The sequence below is a fragment of the Phoenix dactylifera genome, chromosome 16 (genome assembly GCF_051530095.1).
Source record: "Phoenix dactylifera cultivar Ajwa chromosome 16, Ajwa_hap1_PhDact_Kaust_v1.1, whole genome shotgun sequence".
NCBI classification, from domain to species: domain Eukaryota; kingdom Viridiplantae; phylum Streptophyta; class Magnoliopsida; order Arecales; family Arecaceae; genus Phoenix; species Phoenix dactylifera.
The window spans coordinates 15,466,065-15,486,097 of NC_143205.1; the positions used below are offsets into that span (position 1 = coordinate 15,466,065).

At 38.8% G+C, this 20,033-nt stretch overlaps 2 protein-coding genes across 3 annotated transcripts; one reads left to right on the forward strand and one right to left on the reverse strand.

Moving 5' to 3' along the window:
* Positions 1 to 1,383: 1,383 nt before the first annotated feature.
* On the reverse strand, positions 1,384 to 5,694 carry LOC103706408 (large ribosomal subunit protein uL6-like). The gene is made up of 3 exons (XM_008790497.5): positions 5,247 to 5,694; positions 1,749 to 1,871; positions 1,384 to 1,633 (listed from the first exon to the last, which is right to left on the reverse strand). Exons 1-3 carry the CDS (start codon positions 5,607 to 5,609, stop codon positions 1,550 to 1,552), a joined length of 570 nt encoding a protein of 189 aa, XP_008788719.4. The 5' UTR covers positions 5,610 to 5,694; the 3' UTR covers positions 1,384 to 1,549.
* Positions 5,695 to 8,310: 2,616 nt separating this feature from the next.
* Positions 8,311 to 19,667, forward strand: LOC103706406 (uncharacterized). Of its 2 annotated transcripts, XR_603967.6 has the most exons (10): positions 8,311 to 8,590; positions 8,697 to 8,943; positions 9,110 to 9,259; positions 13,003 to 13,060; positions 13,188 to 13,280; positions 13,536 to 13,634; positions 18,259 to 18,350; positions 18,621 to 18,680; positions 18,773 to 19,108; positions 19,187 to 19,667. XR_603967.6 is itself a non-coding variant. In XM_008790495.6 (9 exons), the coding sequence occupies exons 1-9, from the start codon at positions 8,433 to 8,435 to the stop codon at positions 19,040 to 19,042; spliced, it is 1,227 nt and encodes a 408-aa protein (XP_008788717.4). In that variant the 5' UTR covers positions 8,311 to 8,432; the 3' UTR covers positions 19,043 to 19,667. The 2 variants fall into 2 exon arrangements, 1 of the variants encoding a protein (XP_008788717.4); XM_008790495.6 differs by having other exon boundaries at positions 18,773 to 19,667.
* The last annotated feature ends 366 nt before the right edge of the window (positions 19,668 to 20,033 follow it).

Genomic DNA, 20,033 nt, shown 5'->3' on the forward strand with positions numbered 1-20,033 from the left:
TACTCAGCACCTAAAATTCTTAGTAAAGCTGCAACTGAACAATCGGATCCTACAACAAAGTGGCACACTGAAACTTGCTACCATTACCAAGATGCTAGCATCCCAATTCACTACCCTATTTGCAGTCCTCAAATTGAGGTACCAGAACACTAGCTTCTTCCAACAAAGAATTAAGCATAAAACATGTAGCTATATAGCCCCTTGACATGATCAATTAAAGCCTCAACAGGCAAAGCTCATCAAAGTGCGGCGCAGCTCATTCTTTAACCTACTCCAAAGCTCACTCGACAAGCCATGACTGGTCTGTCTAGTGAAAGCCAAAGATCATGTCTGTAGTGAGGGGCATACCAGTACTGGAGTGAGAGCACATGCCCTGATTATGAGTCTTGGTGGATGGCGGATACTGAGATGACCCAAGATGCCGGTTGATGTCTGCCAAGGCAATAAAAGTCAGGAATCTAAGATAAGAGCAAAGATCTCAGCTCTTTTGTTGGAAAGAAGATATATTATAATATACCCATAGACTCAATAAAAACAAGATCAAATACCATTGTAAGATATTAATTTTAAAATTTAATCATCAAAAACATTCATAGGGAGATTAGAAAACCCCAGGTTCATCTATTGCCATCCTCTCAGCCAGCATATCTCACGATATATTGACTAATACCAATAGAGAAAACAAGGGTAACGAATTTGTATACACCATATTGATAGGTATATGGCTGATACCAATACAGACCAAGATCTGGGTGAAAAAACCTTGAAACTGTACTACATGGGCACACAAATAAGCTGAAAATGTTTGTATCGTCTACAAAAAAAAAGAAGTATCACATAAAAGATTGAAATGAATAAGTCATGTGTATTCCCAATAACTCATCATGTGCCTGGTCATTGATGTTCAGCCCTGTATACCATTCCTTGTTTCTTTCAACATTGTGTGATTAGATTGACTTGGAAAAATTCATTTGATACGTCAACCAATTCATGATCTACTGCAACCATAGCAACCCAGCCAGAAAATGAACCAGTGCATCCAAAGTCTATACACGGATTATGTAAAACTTTGGTTTGTGAGCTCCCAACCCAGTTCACTTATTCCTTTGCAACCACAAATAGCCTTTTCCCACCAGCCTTGGTCCTGTGGCCGAACGGTTGGATCCCCATGATCCACAAAATGCACCAAAAACCAGGACCCAGACAGATCACCTCAATTAAGTGATCCTACAAAGAACTACCGATTCAGTAGTCCAATCACCTATGCTAATGCTGAAAAGATGTCCAGTAGCTAGGAGGTAACGATCTTAATCAAAAAAATATTAATTCAAACAACCTGAACATATTGAACATTGAGACTAACAAAGTTCCAACTCACAAGCATAAATGAAGGAGAGATTCAAATCATTCAGAATATTAGGGAATATCTCAAAATCTTGCTTCCATGTCTAAACTCCACCATTACATTGAGCAGACTACAAAAATATTTTAGCATACCCCTCTTAGACAAAACAAATACACCTAAAAGATTGACTAAAGAGCTCACCTACTATTCTCCAACCATGGTTCCTTTCTCGCTAACATAAATTCCATCCAAAAACTTTCTAATATCCTTATTCTTTACGTGGCATTTCTGTCAACACAAAAAAAGAAAATAGCTATGGTGTTAGTTTCTCACGCAGAAACTGTAAGACAACAAAGTATGTATTAAATTCAATCACAAATTCACCAGCAATTTAGATGTTAACGTGGTCGATCAAGGCAGCAGATCGGGAAACAAGTTCAATATCACTACCCTCAATAATAAGCTCATCCTTGACCTTGTCGGACCGAACAATTGTCACTCCTTCAAGCATATCCACTTTCCGCACCTGCAGCATTGAGGATTGAACATCAATATATGGTTTGAATTTTGCTAAGGCAGAAAGCATTTGATTATTTTCTGCCCACTATAATGCTATGGTAACAACAGAATAAAGATATGATATCCAGTTTCCTTTCCAAGAACAAATCCAGACACTTTTAAAGTTCTTACCACAGTGTAAGTTAAAGCATAAAGGTCTAAGAACAAACAAATTTGCAAAGTGAACTGAAAAGGATTACATTGGAAAGGGAAGTAAAATGACTGTGAGAAAAAATTGCTTGAAATGTTTAAGGTGTATTCCCAAATAAATTAAATTATCACTGTAAGTACTTCATATTTTCTTTGCAAGTGATCTTAATTTTTTATAAGCTGTGCAATGTACATAGACTTGTTATAAGAAATCCAAATCAGCAAATTATATAACAGTTGGGAAGTACATAAAAGTGGTATGCATATGCATGGGCACTTATCAATGCATAAAGATATATATTAGATACATACATGTACAAGTTATGATCACTAAGAATACCATATTGGATGCACATATACTGATTTATAGGCATTTATAGAGGCATAAATACATATACAGATACATACACCTATACAAGTTACTATGTGCCCATGCATGCTTCATATGATCACTAAGAATTAAAGCATAGCGAACATGTATGTATCTTTACAAAACAAAATCTGTCAATCAGACTCAAATCTAGATCCAAAAGCAAAAATCTTACTACCAACAAACTACGCCTTTACTGGTGACTACAAATTAGGGACTATGTTGCATCAGCATGGTTTCACGCTGACACAATGGTTATCAAAATGGCAAGATATCCAAGGGCTGGATCTAACCTGTAGCTCAGAACATTCTAGAGTGCTTGCAGCTAGCATGGTTAGAAGAAACTTAATATCCTCTAATCCATGTATTTATTTATAGTACTGGATATTGTACCATTTTCAATAGGCCAACATTTACAAGTTCCTCAAGTAATATGCAGCGCACAGTTTATGCAAATCATGATAAAAAGTTAAGCACAATTTCAGGATAAACTGTACTTTATAAAATTTATACTAAACTCATATTTAAAAAGCTATTGAATATACAATAGACATGCAAATGAACACACACTCGTATACATGTCCATGCACCTACCCATACACATGCATGCAATCTCTGAATTTATTTAGTCATCTAAGTTGCTTAAGCATATAACTCCATTGTTTAGGACTTCAAGTATAAGTTAATTTCATAATTTTCTAAAGCAAAATGATTTTTCTTTGGAGCTTCAATCTCATGTAACTCACTTGTATCTTACTTCACAGATGAATCTATGTTATTTATAAGAAGAAACGCAACAAGTAAATATGAACATATATAACTTCAAAACAAGGACAATAATTCAAGTTGAGATACATTATGATATAGTTCGGGGTGCAGCCAGTAGGTATTGTGACCAGCTAGATCATGCTAAGCTTTACAGGGACCAGCGGATTCTCAGGTGGAGTCTTCGACAAACAAATATTTGATTTTATTCAAAAAATTGTCACCAAATTTTCATATAAATTTTTCAGTGAAAACAATATCAAATTTTCATCGGGTTTCTATATTTGAAGTCGAATAATTCTAACACATTTCCTAATTATTAGATCCTATTTCTAGTATGATTTTGTACCAAGTTTAATGCCTGAATTAGGGGTCCTATATATGCTTCTAATGTATTGCATGGAAGGGTTGATCTTTTTATATTAATAAAATTTTCAAAGAGAACTTCCTTCATAGAGTGTTGGGTTCTTTAATACAGTTTGCCTTCCATTGTGTGTGAACTTCAAAGTCTAATTTTGGCGATCGAATTGTCCTTTACTCTTCACATTGTCACCATAGGCCGGACCGTGAAGAAAAGCAAGCATCTTGTGTCAATGCCGGTGTTTGCATGCACCAACATGCGTATATTGATATGTCTAAATAGGTAAGCACCTGGTAAATAGGCAAGCCTCCTATAAAAAGAAAAATGACATCCCTGGAGTAAGTATCCAAAAACCTAGTCAGTCATGGACATGATGGCTAAGCTAGACAAAGGTCACCCAAGCATTCCAAGGCATGTCTACCATAATGGAAACCACTATTAACAATAATAGCTGATAGTATCTTTTTGTTGTCAAGGCTAATTGATGAAATTCATTATTATATTTAGGTGAAAGCAAGAGCTAAACAGACAAAGCATTGCGACATAAGAAAGAACTGTGTTGACAAGTGATGGAGCAATGGGGCATGCTTTTACTTATTTTCTAACAAATGTTACCACAAACCCTAAGAATGAAAGTTCATCAAGGTCTAATATGTTCTCTAAAGCCAACGCTTTATGCCAGTTTAGATGCTACTTTCTCCCTGACATGGAACAAAATTCTTTTCTCAAGACCCTTAGAGATAGCACCTGAGGGAAATAACACGCGCCGTTGCACTTAAATCATATCTCTGACTGTGTAAATCGGAATTCTAAAAGATGCATCTATTAGTGGGAAACTCAATTGGATGTGTTTTTTATTGTGCATGTTTTTATGCAAATTTGAAGCATCAGTAAAGCGATTGGGTTTGTGCAAAAGTAAAAACTAATAAGTAACATGACATTGTTAATCAGATAGACTCTAATGTGTTACAAGGAATACATGATTTTAAGAAACCAACGATCTGGAATATGATCATAAAGAAAATTATCAAAAAAATTTAAGAAACCAGACTCCCACAACCCGTCTCTGCAGTGATTTCATTGCAAAACATCACAAAAACTCTAAAATGCAATATTTAAGCAGGATGATCTGCCACATTATTTTAATAAAAAAACAATAATTTCCATCTGGTGTTGCCATATAACTGTTATAACTCCAAAAAAATCAGAAACAAAGAGAAAAGGTATCTTGGCATTGCAAGTTAAACAAATTGATCCACCACATCAACATAAAAAAACAATCACAGCCGCATGATAGACCTAAAAATCGACTGAAATCTCAGAAAACATAAGTCAAAATCCCAAAACCCATTCGCCAGAATGATCCCTCACCAAATATACCACATACCTTCACCACGACAACTTAAATCGATCCACCATGGCATCAATCAAAGGAAAGCATGGTGATTTTAGCACAACGCCCCAAATGGTTGATAGAATTTTAAAAAATAAAAAATAAAACTTGAATGCAATCAAAAGGAACCCAAAGAAGCCACATCTCACCATGTTCCAATCATCAAACATCTCAGAAACCCTAGCGAACAAAGATCGAAACCTAACGAGCCGATCCACCACCAGATCAAAAAAAAAAACGAGAAAGCAATCAAATAAAGATCCAATCTTCAGCAAGAACGAGATCAAAAGGGAACCGATCTGACTTTCTTCTCACCAAGAAAGTTACGGATCTCAATGGTGCTATTGGAGTTGGTGATGGAGGCGTTGATGGGGAAGTGGGCGTAGACGAAGCGCATCTTGTAGCGGAAGCCCTTGGTGACGCCGGTGATGAGGTTTTGGACGTGGCTGATGGCGGTGCGGATGGCCGCCATTGTCTTCCGCGAGCCAAACCAAGCGTCGACCTTGAGCTTCTGGCCGCCGTCGGTAAGCTGGAAGTCAAGGTTCAGGTGCTTGAAGTTGCGGGTGAGTTTACCGCGGGGTCCCTTGACCTCGATCACCTTCGCCTTAACCCGGACCTTCACCCCTTCCGGGATGTCCATCGTATCCGACGCCAATATCGTCTTCATCTTCTCCGCCGCCGCCGCCGCCGCCGACGACGACGACGACGACCCCTTTCTCTCTCTTTAGGAGGGTGGAAGGAAAGCGCGAGGGCGATCTCGAGCGGGCTTTGTACAGAGAGGGTTTTGCATGGGGTTTGGGTGATGGGAAAGTGACTAGATCTGGACCGTCCAGATGGGGAGTCTTTCTGTTTGGGTGGTTGGATGTGCGGTCTAGATTTGTTGGGGGTGCTGCGGATGGGCTGTCTTGGGCTCTAGCTACTTATTTGTACTGGTACAATTTGGGTTGGCTTCGATTTGGGTTAAAACAGGCTAACATGATTGACTAGGTTGGATTGGGTTCGGTTAATTTTGATAAAGTTAGGTCTTGGTTAAGGTTTGAAATTATGGCCGGTGCAACAAGGGTACAAGGTGTATCTGCCATTGATAAGACTATTTGAAGTTCCATTGAACCAAAATCTGTGTTTTTTTCATTGGTCTAGACAAGTGTTCAAGGGTCAATAGCTATTTTGAACCATCAAATGAAACGGTAAGCACCAAATTTACTTGCTTTTATATAACACCATGACAACTCTATATGACCGTATCACATGTGTCTCTAGATTGCAAGACCAGACTCATTGCTCCTAATAATACAAACGTGATTCATGGGCGAGTCAAAACATATGCAAGGTTGTTTGGTTTTGGTATAGATACAAAATTTATTTTCCCTGTAGGTTTATGGGGATAAAAATTAAGCATGTATCGAGCTGAATTGTGGGGTATTCTGCGCATCTCACTTTCTACGTAAATAGATAGAATTTAGCTACTTGATTCCAAAATGATGAGCTAAATATTGTGTTTTTATATCTCTTTTCTTACACTGTAATTGTGGATTTCCAATTTAATGAAAAAAAAAGGTCCCACCCAAGATGAAACCCTGATGCTATTGTCATGTATTTAATTTGGCAATCTAGGGACAATAAAAAGAAAATCAAACACATGCATGTATAACATATATGCATATACACATTCAGTTCATGCTTGAATACCTAAACCTCAGTATCTGTCCAAATAAAAAAGAAATGGGGGAGAAGGAAGAAAAGGATGAAGAGGAGATTACCGAGTAATTCTTGGAGGGCCTACCAAATATGGGTACTCTAGGTAATGCCTAGAAAAATCTTCATCCATATTTTTCATCTTCTTTTATGCATATCATCTTTGCGGATATTAATATCTTTTGATATGTATGCAATGTATATACTCTATGTAGTGCCTAGAAAAATCTTCATCCTTTTTTTTATCTTCTTTTATACATATATCATCTTTGCGGATATTAATACCTTTTGATATGTATGCAATGTATCTATTATATTAGTAATTTATTGAAAAAAAATGTGATAAAGTTAGGTCATGTCCAACTTCATCGCATCTGCCATCACTTTTGTCATACATCCCTCCTTCCATCCACTAGCGAACCCCTTCTATTCTCACATTGCTTTCCACTACTAGTCCTCAACACATGAATCTAGCTCGAGCTCTCGAGACTCCACAACATAGCCTACTTCCGCTCAAACTTATTCATATTTGCTCTAACCTCTAGAAGCTGATGAAGGGAAGAAAAATGAAGAGCAGGACAAAAAGCCGCCGCCGACCCAGGTGTGCAGTAGTGTGGTCCAACTCCCAATATAAAATCAGGATGCTAAAGCGGGCAAGTTTGGAGAAAATATCAGCATAGTCATCAAAAGTGAAGATGATGGGTGGAGGTGGGTTGGAGGAGAGGTTCTCTCATCTAAGGGCAAAGATAACAACTTACTTGGAGGTGCCAAAGTGACCACTATAATGATGGGTGGAGATCAGGGAGGCAAGGTCATGGAAGAAGAGGGATCACCACCTAGGTTTGGACCATCGAGGCAATAGCGAGGAGCTCATCTCTAACTACTACTTTTCTAATTTTCAACAACAATTAAAACTTTAAACCCTAATGGTTGAATTAGTCATAGTTATTTCTGACGATGTCAAGAGTCCCCTAAATCTATTTTAACATCACCAAAGAAAAGACACAAGGGAGATGTGATGGAAGATATGATGAACATGATGCTCTCCATTGGCTTCCTTAATGCATGGTTGAGGGATTGTTCAAGATCCCTTTGAATATACAAAGATTGCCGACATTATTAACTTATCCTTTTATGATCTAATTAAAGTTGCAAGAAGTAACCACCAAACGCTTGCTTGGTAGTATTAACATTTTTCTCTCTGAGTGAGAGACTGGGAGTTTGATTTTGAGTTGGCCCTTGATCAGCAAAGCCTTGGTTCTACAAACTTCAACTCAGTCTGCTTAGATAGGGTGTGTATGGATGGCAGGTGTGTATGGAAGCGTAGAGGAACAACTCGGCAAAGCCTTAGGTTCCCCTTTTTTTTTGGTACAACGGTTGCCAACGCTACTCTGAAGTGGATGTAACCAGTGGAATCAAGAAAAAGACAATGACTCAAAACCGGAGGAACAACCTCCTGGTATGTCCAAAGAACCTCTTCTGAATGCTGGGCAGCACTCAAGATCGCATACATGTAGCGTTGGTGTGCTTGTTAGGTCATAGTAAAGGGGTTCCATATAACGCCATTAGTGTCGAAAAACATATTACATTTTCACATATAACCCCCTGTCCGACGGAATATTATCAAACGGGCACGCGAGCAACCATAATTCCATAAAAGACTTACATCCCGTTTCCGAAACAAAATCCCGCGACCCGACCGATACGAGCAACCGCTGCCGAGGTTTTTGCGAGGGTTCTCTCCCCTCCCCACTCCGCCGAGAGACCCCAAAAGAGGAGCTCCGAGAGGAAAAAAATGGCGATGTGGAGGGCCAAATCCCTCCATCTCTCCCTTCGCACTTCCCTCGCCCTCGCCTCCCTCTCCGTCCGCGATGACCTCCTCTCTCCACCTCTCCTTCTCCTCCGCCGCTACCGCGCCGGCCGCCCCCACCGCGACGACTTCCCCACCTCCAGGTATAGAAACCCTAGCCCTATCTCATCTCGATTCCTCCTGTCGTGTCTTCTTGCTCTTTGGATCTGGTGACGAGTGGGTTGCGTGGGCCCGGGAGGGATGGGGTAGGTACGAGAATTCGGCGACCCCTACGAACTGGGGCATCCGCATCGTGCCGGAGAAGAAGGCCTACGTCGTGGAGCGGTTCGGAAAGTATCTGAAGACCCTTGATTCGGGCATTCATCTCCTCGTCCCCTTCGTCGACCGGATCGCCTACGTCCACTCCCTCAAGGAGGAGGCGATCCCCATTCCCGACCAGTCCGCGATTACCAAGGACAACGTCAGCATCCTCATCGATGGCGTGCTTTATGTCAAAGTATCCAATTTTCTTTTGCTTATGGATTATCTTGATTCGTGAGCAATTCCTCTAATTGTGATTATGTTGGAGTTTTTCTTGATCTTTTGCGAATTTCTTTTTATCCCTCTGGTGATTTCATGTGGATTTGATGATGAATTCTCTTTGCTTGGGAGAATTTTTGCAGATTGTGGATCCATTCCTTGCTTCATATGGTGTGGAGAATCCAATATTTGCAGTGATTCAGCTGGCACAGACGACGATGAGAAGTGAGCTGGGAAAGATCACTTTGGATAAGACATTTGAGGAGAGGGACACACTCAATGAGAATATTGTGGTATGATTTCTTTCTTGTGGTATTATTTTCAGGTTCTATTCTCGCTCTTTTGTGTGTCAGTGGCTGCCTGGTGGAAATTATAGTACTTTTTAGAAGACAAACTTTTGTTTTTTTTTTTTTACAAAAAAAATTTAATGAAACTTTATTCTTACTGCAATTTCATACGTCTGGAATGGTAATATTGGAGACCGTGATGTTTCTTGCTTCTCCTTGGAGACACTAGGAAATCAAAACTCCCATACTTGTGCATGCATCTGCACTATTACAGAGATAAATGTACTTTGACTCTGTGCTGCTAAGTTTCGAAATCCTGTATAATGTAGCTTGGATGCTTTGGAGTAAATGGAGCACTGATGCAATGTTTCTAATTTGAAGGAAATGTTTATCAGTGATGAGAAATGTACTTGATCATAGGTCCAAGTCTCCTCAAAACCTGTGTCATCACTGATGATGTATTCACAACTCACTGATTAACATGAATTTAATGTAGAAATTCCAATTTATGGAGTTGAAGGATCAATTTTGCTCAAAGAGGCATATCCCATGAACTATCAAAGTGCTTTGTTAGCAAGCTAGTCAATTCTAGCAGTTAAATTCCATTTTCCCTATTGTAGCAAAAAATTCGTTGTCCCTTCTCGTCTTGTTACTGTAAAAGATTATATGAAAATTATAACTTGAGGTAAATGAGCATGTGCTTCTATTAACAAGATGTGACCTTGTGCTTGCAATTCAGTGGATATACAAGTATTGCATACACTATCATCATTTCTCATAATCAAGCACAACTGCACAAGTTTTCTGAGATTATACAAAATACCCTTAAGGGAGTTATGGGAAGATGATAACTGAAGGCTAGGCAAGAACGATCGTTTAGCTCTACGTAATCAAAGGATGATCCTATGATCGGATGGCTTGTGGGCCAGCAGCAGGGTCCGGAGCTTGATGAGCGAGGATCGTCTCCACGATCGGCCAATTTTGTAGCCAGCGAGGCTAGGATTGATGCAGGACAACGAGCAGATCGCAATATTTCATGCATTCTTTCAACTGATCAGCCACAACCATAGGGGTCACTGGGAGTTGGTCATTACATGACTCCTTATTTGAGACAACCTCTTAAAGATATGATCGAGAGATGTTTAGACGAGGCTAGCATGCTATTCGGTCGACTCGATCAGGAGGGCAACATTCATCCTTCCAACATAGCTAGGCAGAGAGGGGCACAAACGATAAGCAGACAATTGCTTAACGCACCAAAAAAGACAAAAAAAACACATGCAACCCCCATAGAGAGTATGGAGGGGGAGCTAGTTGATTTCCATTCAGAAATTAGGAACAACAGCGATGACAGTTCTGGTGGTCATGGATCTGCTAGCCACGGAGGGAGTGAAGGACATGAGACCACCGTTTACGAGAATAGTTGCAGGGTGGCCTTCAATTCACCGGTAAATCCCAGTTTACTTATGCTACACAAGATAAGGACCATGAATGATGTATGATCTGGTAGAGTCCGCGATGATATGATTGCATATAGAAGACGGGCTTCTTGAGATCATTCAGAAGGAATGATGCAGCTGTAAGTGACCTCGCACGTGGAGTAGGATCTATAGATATATCAAGTTCTGAGTAATATACTGGATCCTATTATCCGCAGGCACAGACAACCTATGACTTATATGGATATGGATATAGTGCGTCTGAGGCATCGTCTTTTGGTAGTTACTATCCTACATAACTTGAAGCATCTTACGGGTCGGATTTTGCTATCGGCATATTCGGATGGGCTTCTCCACAGCCGTATTATCAGCAAGAGGATACCTCTCAGAGCCAGAGCTTCAACGAGAGATCTGTGAGTGCTTATAACTCAGAGCGTGTTCCTTATGGGATGAACATTATAAGAATACAACGCCGCTTAGTTAGAAGGGTGGGCTGATGTGACTTCTGACTATACGAATGATCCGGATATCTACGAGAGGCATCACCACTCGACGAGATTTTAGATATCGGTATATATGTTGTACTTTAAAAATATGTAATTGATTGTGTTATTTTATATTTTTCACCTCACTAGTTGATTTAGGATATTTCATATTGTTTTTTGTAGCATGCAACATCTCACTAATTATTTTATATTTTGTATCATTTTAAAACAACAAGATGCATCTTTTAGGTTATATTAGGACCATAGAAACATCAAAAAACATCAAATTATACTTAAAATCATTGAAAAATTGAAAAAAATTAATTACCAATTAATCAAACTTGAATTTTTTTAAAACAAATTGGGTGTGCCGGTTCAGAACCGGCACACACCCAAGCATATCGTGTGTCGATACGGTACCGTACCGACTCGCCTAAACCGGCACACACCCAAGCATATCGTGTGTCGATACGGTACCGTACCGACTCACCTGCCAATCGGTATGGGTTCTGATACCGGTTCGGCGGATCTTGGACAAGATACATGGGTCAATTTGATTTGTCATTTTCAAAGACAAAATTAACAGCCCACATGTAGTGTAAATCATTATCAGCATTATGAAAAGTCAGTTTGGCCATCATGCATTTTTGGCACCCTAGCTTGACTATGTCCCTTTTTTGCCCTCATTTGACATGTAGGCCATAGAAATATTTTATTGTTGTTTTTGAGGTATTTTAAATGTTGTGAACATTGTTGATTGTTTTATCTTGTTTCCGTAGGCAATCTATTAAGCTCAAACTCATATGAAGCAGAGTATTGCCTATGTATGTGGTGGTTTAACATGCAGGAATGCTTTGTGTAATTTCATCTGTCAATTGTTTTGCCAGTGCTATAAATGGAATGCAATGTGAGAATAATATTGTTTAGCCGTATCTTTGGGTAAATAGTCATATGCAAACACAGTGAGACCACCAAACTAGGACTACTGGTAGACTCCTTGGATGTACCATGATATGGTTCTTGTAATTGAGCAAATTCATCACTGTCACAGAGAAAGGACCCATTTTGTTTCACCCCTTAAGGAGTTACTATGTAAACATCTTGGTTCCATAAAAAATACAATCATAAGAAGATATCCGATACTTGTGTACTGCATTTTATCATACTATTGTTTTTTCTATTCTTTATTCCTGTCTCGATTAATTTGGCTACAAGCCTAGATGGCAGCTAACATAAGGTCATTTTTTTCTTTTTAAGAATTGGTTACTTCAGGCTTTTATAGCTCAGCATTTCATAACCTGAAAAAAAAGTCTCCCATCTAGTTCTTGCAACTTTTCGGCCAAGCACATATTTGTTAATACTTGCATTGTGAAGTCTTTTTAATAACTGGTGAGGGATGGAATTGGTAATTATTGCTAATTATAATGATGGCCCTTCTTACTAAGGTTTTACAAGAAAGTGATAAAATGATGGTATAACTAGTGTCATAATAACCTTCGATCTAGATCCTCTCTCTCTCACTTTATATATATGTGTGCGCGCGCGCGCAAAGACAGCGAGATAGACTTGGCTGCACTCAAGTGGATCTCATTTGTTTTACAAAGCTGATATAATACCTGTATGATTTTAAATATCTAATTATTGTATTTTGCGAGCATTTTTTCCAGCCTTGTTCCAATTGAATGAAGATTTAGACCAGCAGGTTTGGACATTGACTAGAATGGTTGTGTAGCTATGAATGCACACAGAAAACATGCTATTGCTATTATTTTATTTTATTCTATTGGGTTTTGCTCCAGTTTACTCATTTTTTGTTATCTAACAGAGAGCAATTAGTGAGGCTGCTTCCAGTTGGGGTCTTATGTGTCTGCGGTATGAAATAAGTAAGTATATGAACTGATATAATTTTCGTGTTAAGTGATGTATCTTCTTTAGGGCTTCATAATTTTGTTTGTCTACCTAAAACAAGCTGGCTTTGCTTGTTTGTTACCTTTTCTATTCTCTATGCAGGGGATATATCTCCTCCACCTGGAGTGAAGGCAGCTATGGAGATGCAAGCCGAAGCAGAAAGAAGAAAACGTGCTCAAATTCTCGAGTCTGAAGGTGTTTTTTTTATTTGAAATTAATGGATTCTTGTGCCTGTCATTGCTATATTCTGTTATTGATTATTTCATTAGGAAAGATTTTCTTCAGTGCGTCATGTGGAATGTAACATAACATGTTAATATGGGATATTGTAGACAGTCATGCAGCTATGTTGCATCTTACAGAGAAGCACTTTTAATAGCGGTTCTTTCATTCAGCCTTCCGTGATAATAGAAATATAAAATTTTGAGAAGTTTTGTTTAACGTGAGCAGGAGAAAGACAATCACACATCAACATTGCTGATGGAAAGAAAAGTTCGGTGATATTGGCATCAGAAGCTGCAATGATGGATCAGGTGAATAGGGCTAAAGGTATGTTATTCTATTTTAGGTTGTTGGCTTATCTTCTTTCTGGAATTGTATCTGGCAATTCTTTCAAGCCCTAATTACCCAATTCATCATGATTGATAGTTATTTCCAGCTGCTGCTGCATGTCGTCTTATTATGTGATCAACAGAGCATATTTGTAGAGCATGCTGTCTTGTTGTGTTATCAAAATGCCATGCTAGCAAAACACTTGCAAAATAGGCTAAGCAAGGTAAGGTTTTAAATCCCGTTGGACAGGGGTGTCCCAATTTCTCCATGGAACAGGATGCCCCATTGTCCCACCCCGTCCCGATGGCGGTCCTGGCTATTCATCCCAGTAGATATCCTCTGTCTCTCTCCCCTTCTTCCTTCCTTCTTTGCTTTTTTTTCTTTCTTTCTTTTTCTCCTTCCTTTCGTTCCTTTTTTTTAACCTTCCTTTCTACCCTTTCCTTTTTCTTTCCTTTTCTTGTCCCTTTTTTTTTTTCCTTTTTCTTCTCCTTTCTCTTTCCTTTTTTCCTTCTTTCCTTCCTTTCTTTCCTTTCACTTACCCACTTGCATCCACAACTACCTACATGCGCAACAAAAGGGTTGTTATCTTCGAAAGCTTTTGGACGATTGGGAGGAAGGGACCATTCAACCTAAATTAGGGATAGAGTTTGTAGACTTAAAAAGTATAGTGTGTGGGTTCTTGACATATTGGACATGATGAACATGGCTCTTTTTTGTTGCAGCACTATGCGATTATCGTTGCTTACAAGCTCACCTTGAGTTGACAGATTTTGTTAGAAAGTTGTTGTAAGCACTGGGAGGGTAGCATCGGTTGGTATAAAAAAATGATTATGGGACGATATTAAAGAGGGAGGGCTGAGTTGAAGGCTAGGGCAAATTCTATTACATTAGCCGCTTTAAGGGGCATAAGTAAGTGGTCATGAAAATGAGTAATAGATGCTGTGGGTTAGTGATGCAACATCAGACAACCAACATAGGAGATGTATCAAAGGAAGAATAAGAGATAGATGGAAGCAATGTTTGTAAACCTGGAGCGGCCTAGACAGTTGAACCGGTTGAACAACTAACTAGCTAGGTCTGTGGTCTGGATAGAACCCAAAACCCATTTTCTCCTAAAAACCATTCAATTTAAGCAAAACTGGAAGAACCAGAGGTTCAACCAGCGAACCAGCACCATTTTCCTTAATGTTAAACCTCTATTCAAACATTTTGATGGAATAAGCGAGGGGGCAACCATCATGACCTCTACCTCTTCTTCCTCTTCCTGACATGCTAGTAGCCAGCCGATGCTGGATGGTTGGTAGATGGCGGATGCTTGGCACTGGGGGTAAGTATGCCCTCCTATATTTTCTCAATCTCTCTTTCTCTTATCTCAATCCATGTTGTTGGGGCATGCTGGACGACATCGACAACTAGCTAGCCGGGTGGCAACCTGCTACCTCTCTCCGTCTCCATCCTTCAACTTACCCCCGCTACCCTGCCCCGCCTCCCCCCCTAAAGGGCCCCTCTTGGCTTGCCATTTGTCTCATTGCTACCTATCCTCTCTATGTAGAGCTTTCAGTGGAATCCTTGCCGGTTGGAACTGGAAAGATAATCCCGCTTCTTTTCTTTCTTCTTCTCTTTTTAATCTTGTTAAGTTCTTTTGCTTGCACTTTTTTGTGAACAAGGTTATAATCTTTGGTATGGATTAAGTTAGATTTGATTTTCATTTGGATTTTTTAAATGATTATTATATGTACTATAGGAAATCTCTAATTGTTGGCTTTGATGTTTGATGTTTAGGGATATAGAAAAAATGGATATTTTATTTTAGATTGACTGTCATCCAAATGGTCCTTATCATTTTGGTGAGAATAAGTATGGTAGTTATTGTTTTAGGCAAAGATTATTTTTTTTTCCGAGAAAGATTGTAATAAAGTAATGGACTTAAGGAATTATCTGGAATTGGTCTAAATTTTAAATATGTGTTGGAGTGTAGGATGTATCAAGTCCTACAAAAATAGACGTGTTTATTTTTTCTGAAAAATGAGTGATTAAAATCATCATTCATTTCAGCTCTTGATTTATGTATTCAATGAATATAGTTTTTGACAACTGGTATTAATTGTTTCAGACTGATAAAACAAATAATAATATGGATCTTAAACAAGAAACATTAAAGAGAGATATTAATCTGTTATATATATAAACATAATAATTAATATTTATTTATGATGTCACAGTTCAGTTCTGGTTGACCCGACAGTTCAACCAGTGAACCATGACCAGATTCCTTTTTCAGTTCAATGAACATCAGTTTTTCAAACCATTGGATAAAAGGCTGCTGAGTAAGCGGGAGCATGCTTCGCTAGAAAAAATGCAGAATAATTACTAAAAGCATCCATTTCTTATAATAAATAGTTGCTCCTCTTTGCACTAAAAGGTGTCTGGCTTTAAATTACTCTTACTAGGACTGTATATTGATCATCGGGACCCCATAACCTTTCTAAATGCAGCTGGGTCATAATCTTTCCCAAAGGCTAATTTCTATTTCAACTAGGACCGCCATTAACAGTTGCTAAGCCTTTCAATTCTCGATAGGACTCATAGACATGATCAGGAAAAAAGTCTTGTTGTGTCCTTTCAGTAGTCTAGCCCAGGTTAGATTAATTCAAGGTTGCTGTTCTATTCTACAGTTGGTTCTCCAAACAAATAACAAAATTGACCAGGATCTATCCGTCGAAGTTTAATGAGGTCATACTGAAAGCATACTCTAACTGAAAGAGAGGCTTTCCTAACTAATTTGACTAAGAAAAGCATAAATGGCATGCATTGCTATTGTAGATGTCTTAAATAGATCCAGATCATGGGTGCACTGCTCTGACCTATTCTTTAATAGAACTTGATGGTTCACCTATTCATCAACTCCATGGGCAGGAGATAAATTGTCCTGAAGTTTCATCTTTGGTCTACGTTTTTGTCAAACTTCGCAAGTTATAAAACTATACATTGATTTTGTTCTCGCACAGTGCATCCCTGAATCTGAGAGTTAACATTTGATTTGGATACAAGTATTTTAAATTCTTCAACTTTTCTGCAGTAAAATATCAACTTCGGGACTCTACAAACTTAAAACTTGGATTGTTGTAGCAGATGCAAGTTTCAATCAATCTTCATAATTTGAGGCATCGTGTTTTTGGCAAGAAGCAGAGATAGGCAACTAATTGTTAACCTCTTTTTTTTTTTGTTGAGAGACATCCTTTTGTTTCACTCTTTCGAGGAAAGATCTTGCTCCTTGATCAACAGAATCCAGTTTTAGTTCATCTCATTCATCAGCTGCTAATATATAACATTCTTCCCCAATTTAAATATCATGTTCTTGTCTTCTTTCTGCTTCAATCATGCAAATTATGGAACTTTCTTTAGGGACAGAAGAAAAATGTCTAACCTTCTTGCACTGGAAGCTTTACTTCCCCTAGGTAGTTTATTGTGGTTACCCACTTGTAAAGGGGGCACCAATGCTGCTAGCAATGCCACCAAAATACATCCCCTTGGCTGTCCAGTACTCCATCTCCGTAAGTTTGACTTCTATACGATGTGAGCTGATGTGTCAGGCAGATAAATGTCACAATGTTCTCTTTTAATATATCATTCAAACAAGTCTTTCCGCATAAAGTAGCATTTACCACTCAATTAGTTTTAGGGTATCAAACATATGTTTATATAATCACATATTCAAATTTTCTTTTAATATCACGGAAATTATATGCTACATAGGATGAATCCTCCTCCCCCCCAAAGCAACCACCCCACCAAAAAAAGCATTTATCCCCTTAGTTGCTTTATCGTCTGTATTCTCTCTATCAAAAATTCTGTAGCCTCAAATACAATTTGAAAACATTAGAGTTTCCTGCTAAATGTAAATATATCCATCTCCTAGAAGGGATTAAAAGCACCCAGCCTTATCCAAGTCTGTACAAGATTACTCAAAGCCATAGAGTTTTAGAAGTGATGCAAAGCATGGAAACACATAGCTTCTAGTTTTTGACTTCCTCAGAACAGCAAAACAGCATGTATCTTATCAAATTTATCTTTATTTGTTTATCGAAAGCCTCTTACGTAATCTATTTTATCTATACAATATCTCGTCTTTTAATCTTAGCACCCTGCATAATAAGAATATCTCAATCACTAAGATTCCTCTATTCATATCGTTGTTGATATGCACCACATAGTGCACCATTGTTATATGTCGAATAGCTGTGGCTGGGTTTGTTTAATCCTGTCACCTCAATTTGGTCATATCATTTTGGCACAGCTTTTGCTATCCTGATAATGTTAGTGCATGTGCTGTGATATTGCTTGTATTTTTGGTGGTCTTTTGCACTTGGATGGATTTATGCAGGTCAAAGGTGAGCATGTAGGGATCTTGGTTGTCATTTTAATCTTGTCTCTTCTAGTGTGCATGCAACTTCTACTTTTTCACCCTTTTTTCTTCCTTCTTCATGAAATTTCTTGGGTGTTCATATATAGTTGTCCATAACTCTGCTCTGGATGTTGATAATTTCTTCTGGAAGTAGGAAACATGCACTAAAAGCTTGTGCAAAATCCACCCTGACGGATTTTATTGCCAATACATCAGGAGAAGCTGAAGCTATCCTTGCTAGATCACGGGCAACTGCAGAGGGACTTAAGGTTTTATCAGTGGCCATGAAAGCAGAGGGAGGTGCTCAGGTAAGATCTTCCACTAGGTTGCTTGTTTCTTGCTATATGTACTTGTCTCACCATGGAAAATCAATTATGATAGAAGCCTCTTGGCTTTTCAGTGCCTTCATGTTGTACATCTAGTCACTATATTTGCTTAACTATGGGAAGCATATACTGCATCACCATGTCAACCTCATGACAGATATGCATGCCCAGATTTTGACATAATGTCTATCTGGAAGCATACCTTTGTTCTCCTCCCGTGTATCAGACTTAAATTCTTTTTTCCCCTTTCAGGCAGCAAGTCTAAAAATTGCTGAACAATACCTTAAAGCATTTGGCCGCATAGCCAAGGAGGTAAAGCAACGAACCTATGATACCCAGTTAAAAGCTTTAAAATGTGGCTTATTCCTGACTCCATATCCTGCTCCTTATTGTTGTCATTGCAGGGAACCACTCTGTTGCTTCCTAGCACTGCCGATAATCCTTCTGCCATGGTAGCTCAGGCTCTGACAATATACAAAAAACTCAGTGGTGACAGTTCTAATGCTTCCCCTGGGCAGAGGCCTCAAATAGAAACCAAAGATGGGAGTCAAACTGATAGCCTTACAGGACCAGATTGGGTGGAAGGTCCCTCTTCCGGTACAACAGGTGTCCGTAATTGCACTGCTGATTTAAGTGAAAGAGTGTTCTCTCTTCAAAGCCCACCAAAGGATTGAGTTAATTTTTGGTTTGCCTCCAATTTATAAGGAAAACTTTCGGCTGCTCAATTTTGGAAGCACGTGGTATGAGGCTTATTAATTTGTAATTCCTTTGTCTTGAGAAGACCTTGAAGGTATTTTGACATGTTTGATATGTTCTAGTGATGAAGAAGATTAAGAAATTGCTTGGGAGCTCGAAACTTTGTGCAACAGATCTGAGCAGTTGATATTCAGACGGTACTAGAATTAACAAATTCATATGAGCAAAGAAGAGGCAAAGAATTATATACTCTGGAATTTATGACATGTCATCAAACCCTTGGCTTTTCAAGTGGAACCCCAACTGGTGGGTGATAAAATTTGTAATTTTACATTATTGTTTCCTGCCTTCTTCATTTAAACTGCGTGGATTTTGTCAACATTGTAAGCTCACAGATTGGTTTTGAAAGTTTTTTCTAGTACTCTCATTGTAGGTGTTTAGAATAGCTCTTTCTGATAAGTGATCAGAGTAAGAGCCACAGGGATTGTTGTGTTGCTGTTAGGTTGTAAGGTCAGTTGATGTCTCATGGGGTTCAATAAGTGACATACATTTCATGACTAATTCCTCTGAAATTGATGGATTATGTAGTGATAAATTCATTCATTGACCTTTCTTTGCTGGATCCAAAATTTCCTTTCTTCAAAACATCTGTTCCTTATTTTTAACTTCATCTTGCAACTGTTGCCATTGGCGTTTCAAGGAATTTGGTTCTGTAGCAAAGTATGGCCTTTTACAATACGTGCAACATCAGGTGTATCAAAGTTGCATACTTTATCGATGCATTTTGAGTGATCCTAGAGTTGCCATCCACACACACAATGTTTGTGATGACATTTTGCTACATGGTTCCAATACATCATGACCCAATCCAGTATATAAAGAACACTAAAGTGCTGGAGATCAAGCATGACCTCCATGCTTAGGCCGGAGGGCAGCCAGTAGAGAAGATGAGATGCTCCTCCCTTAACA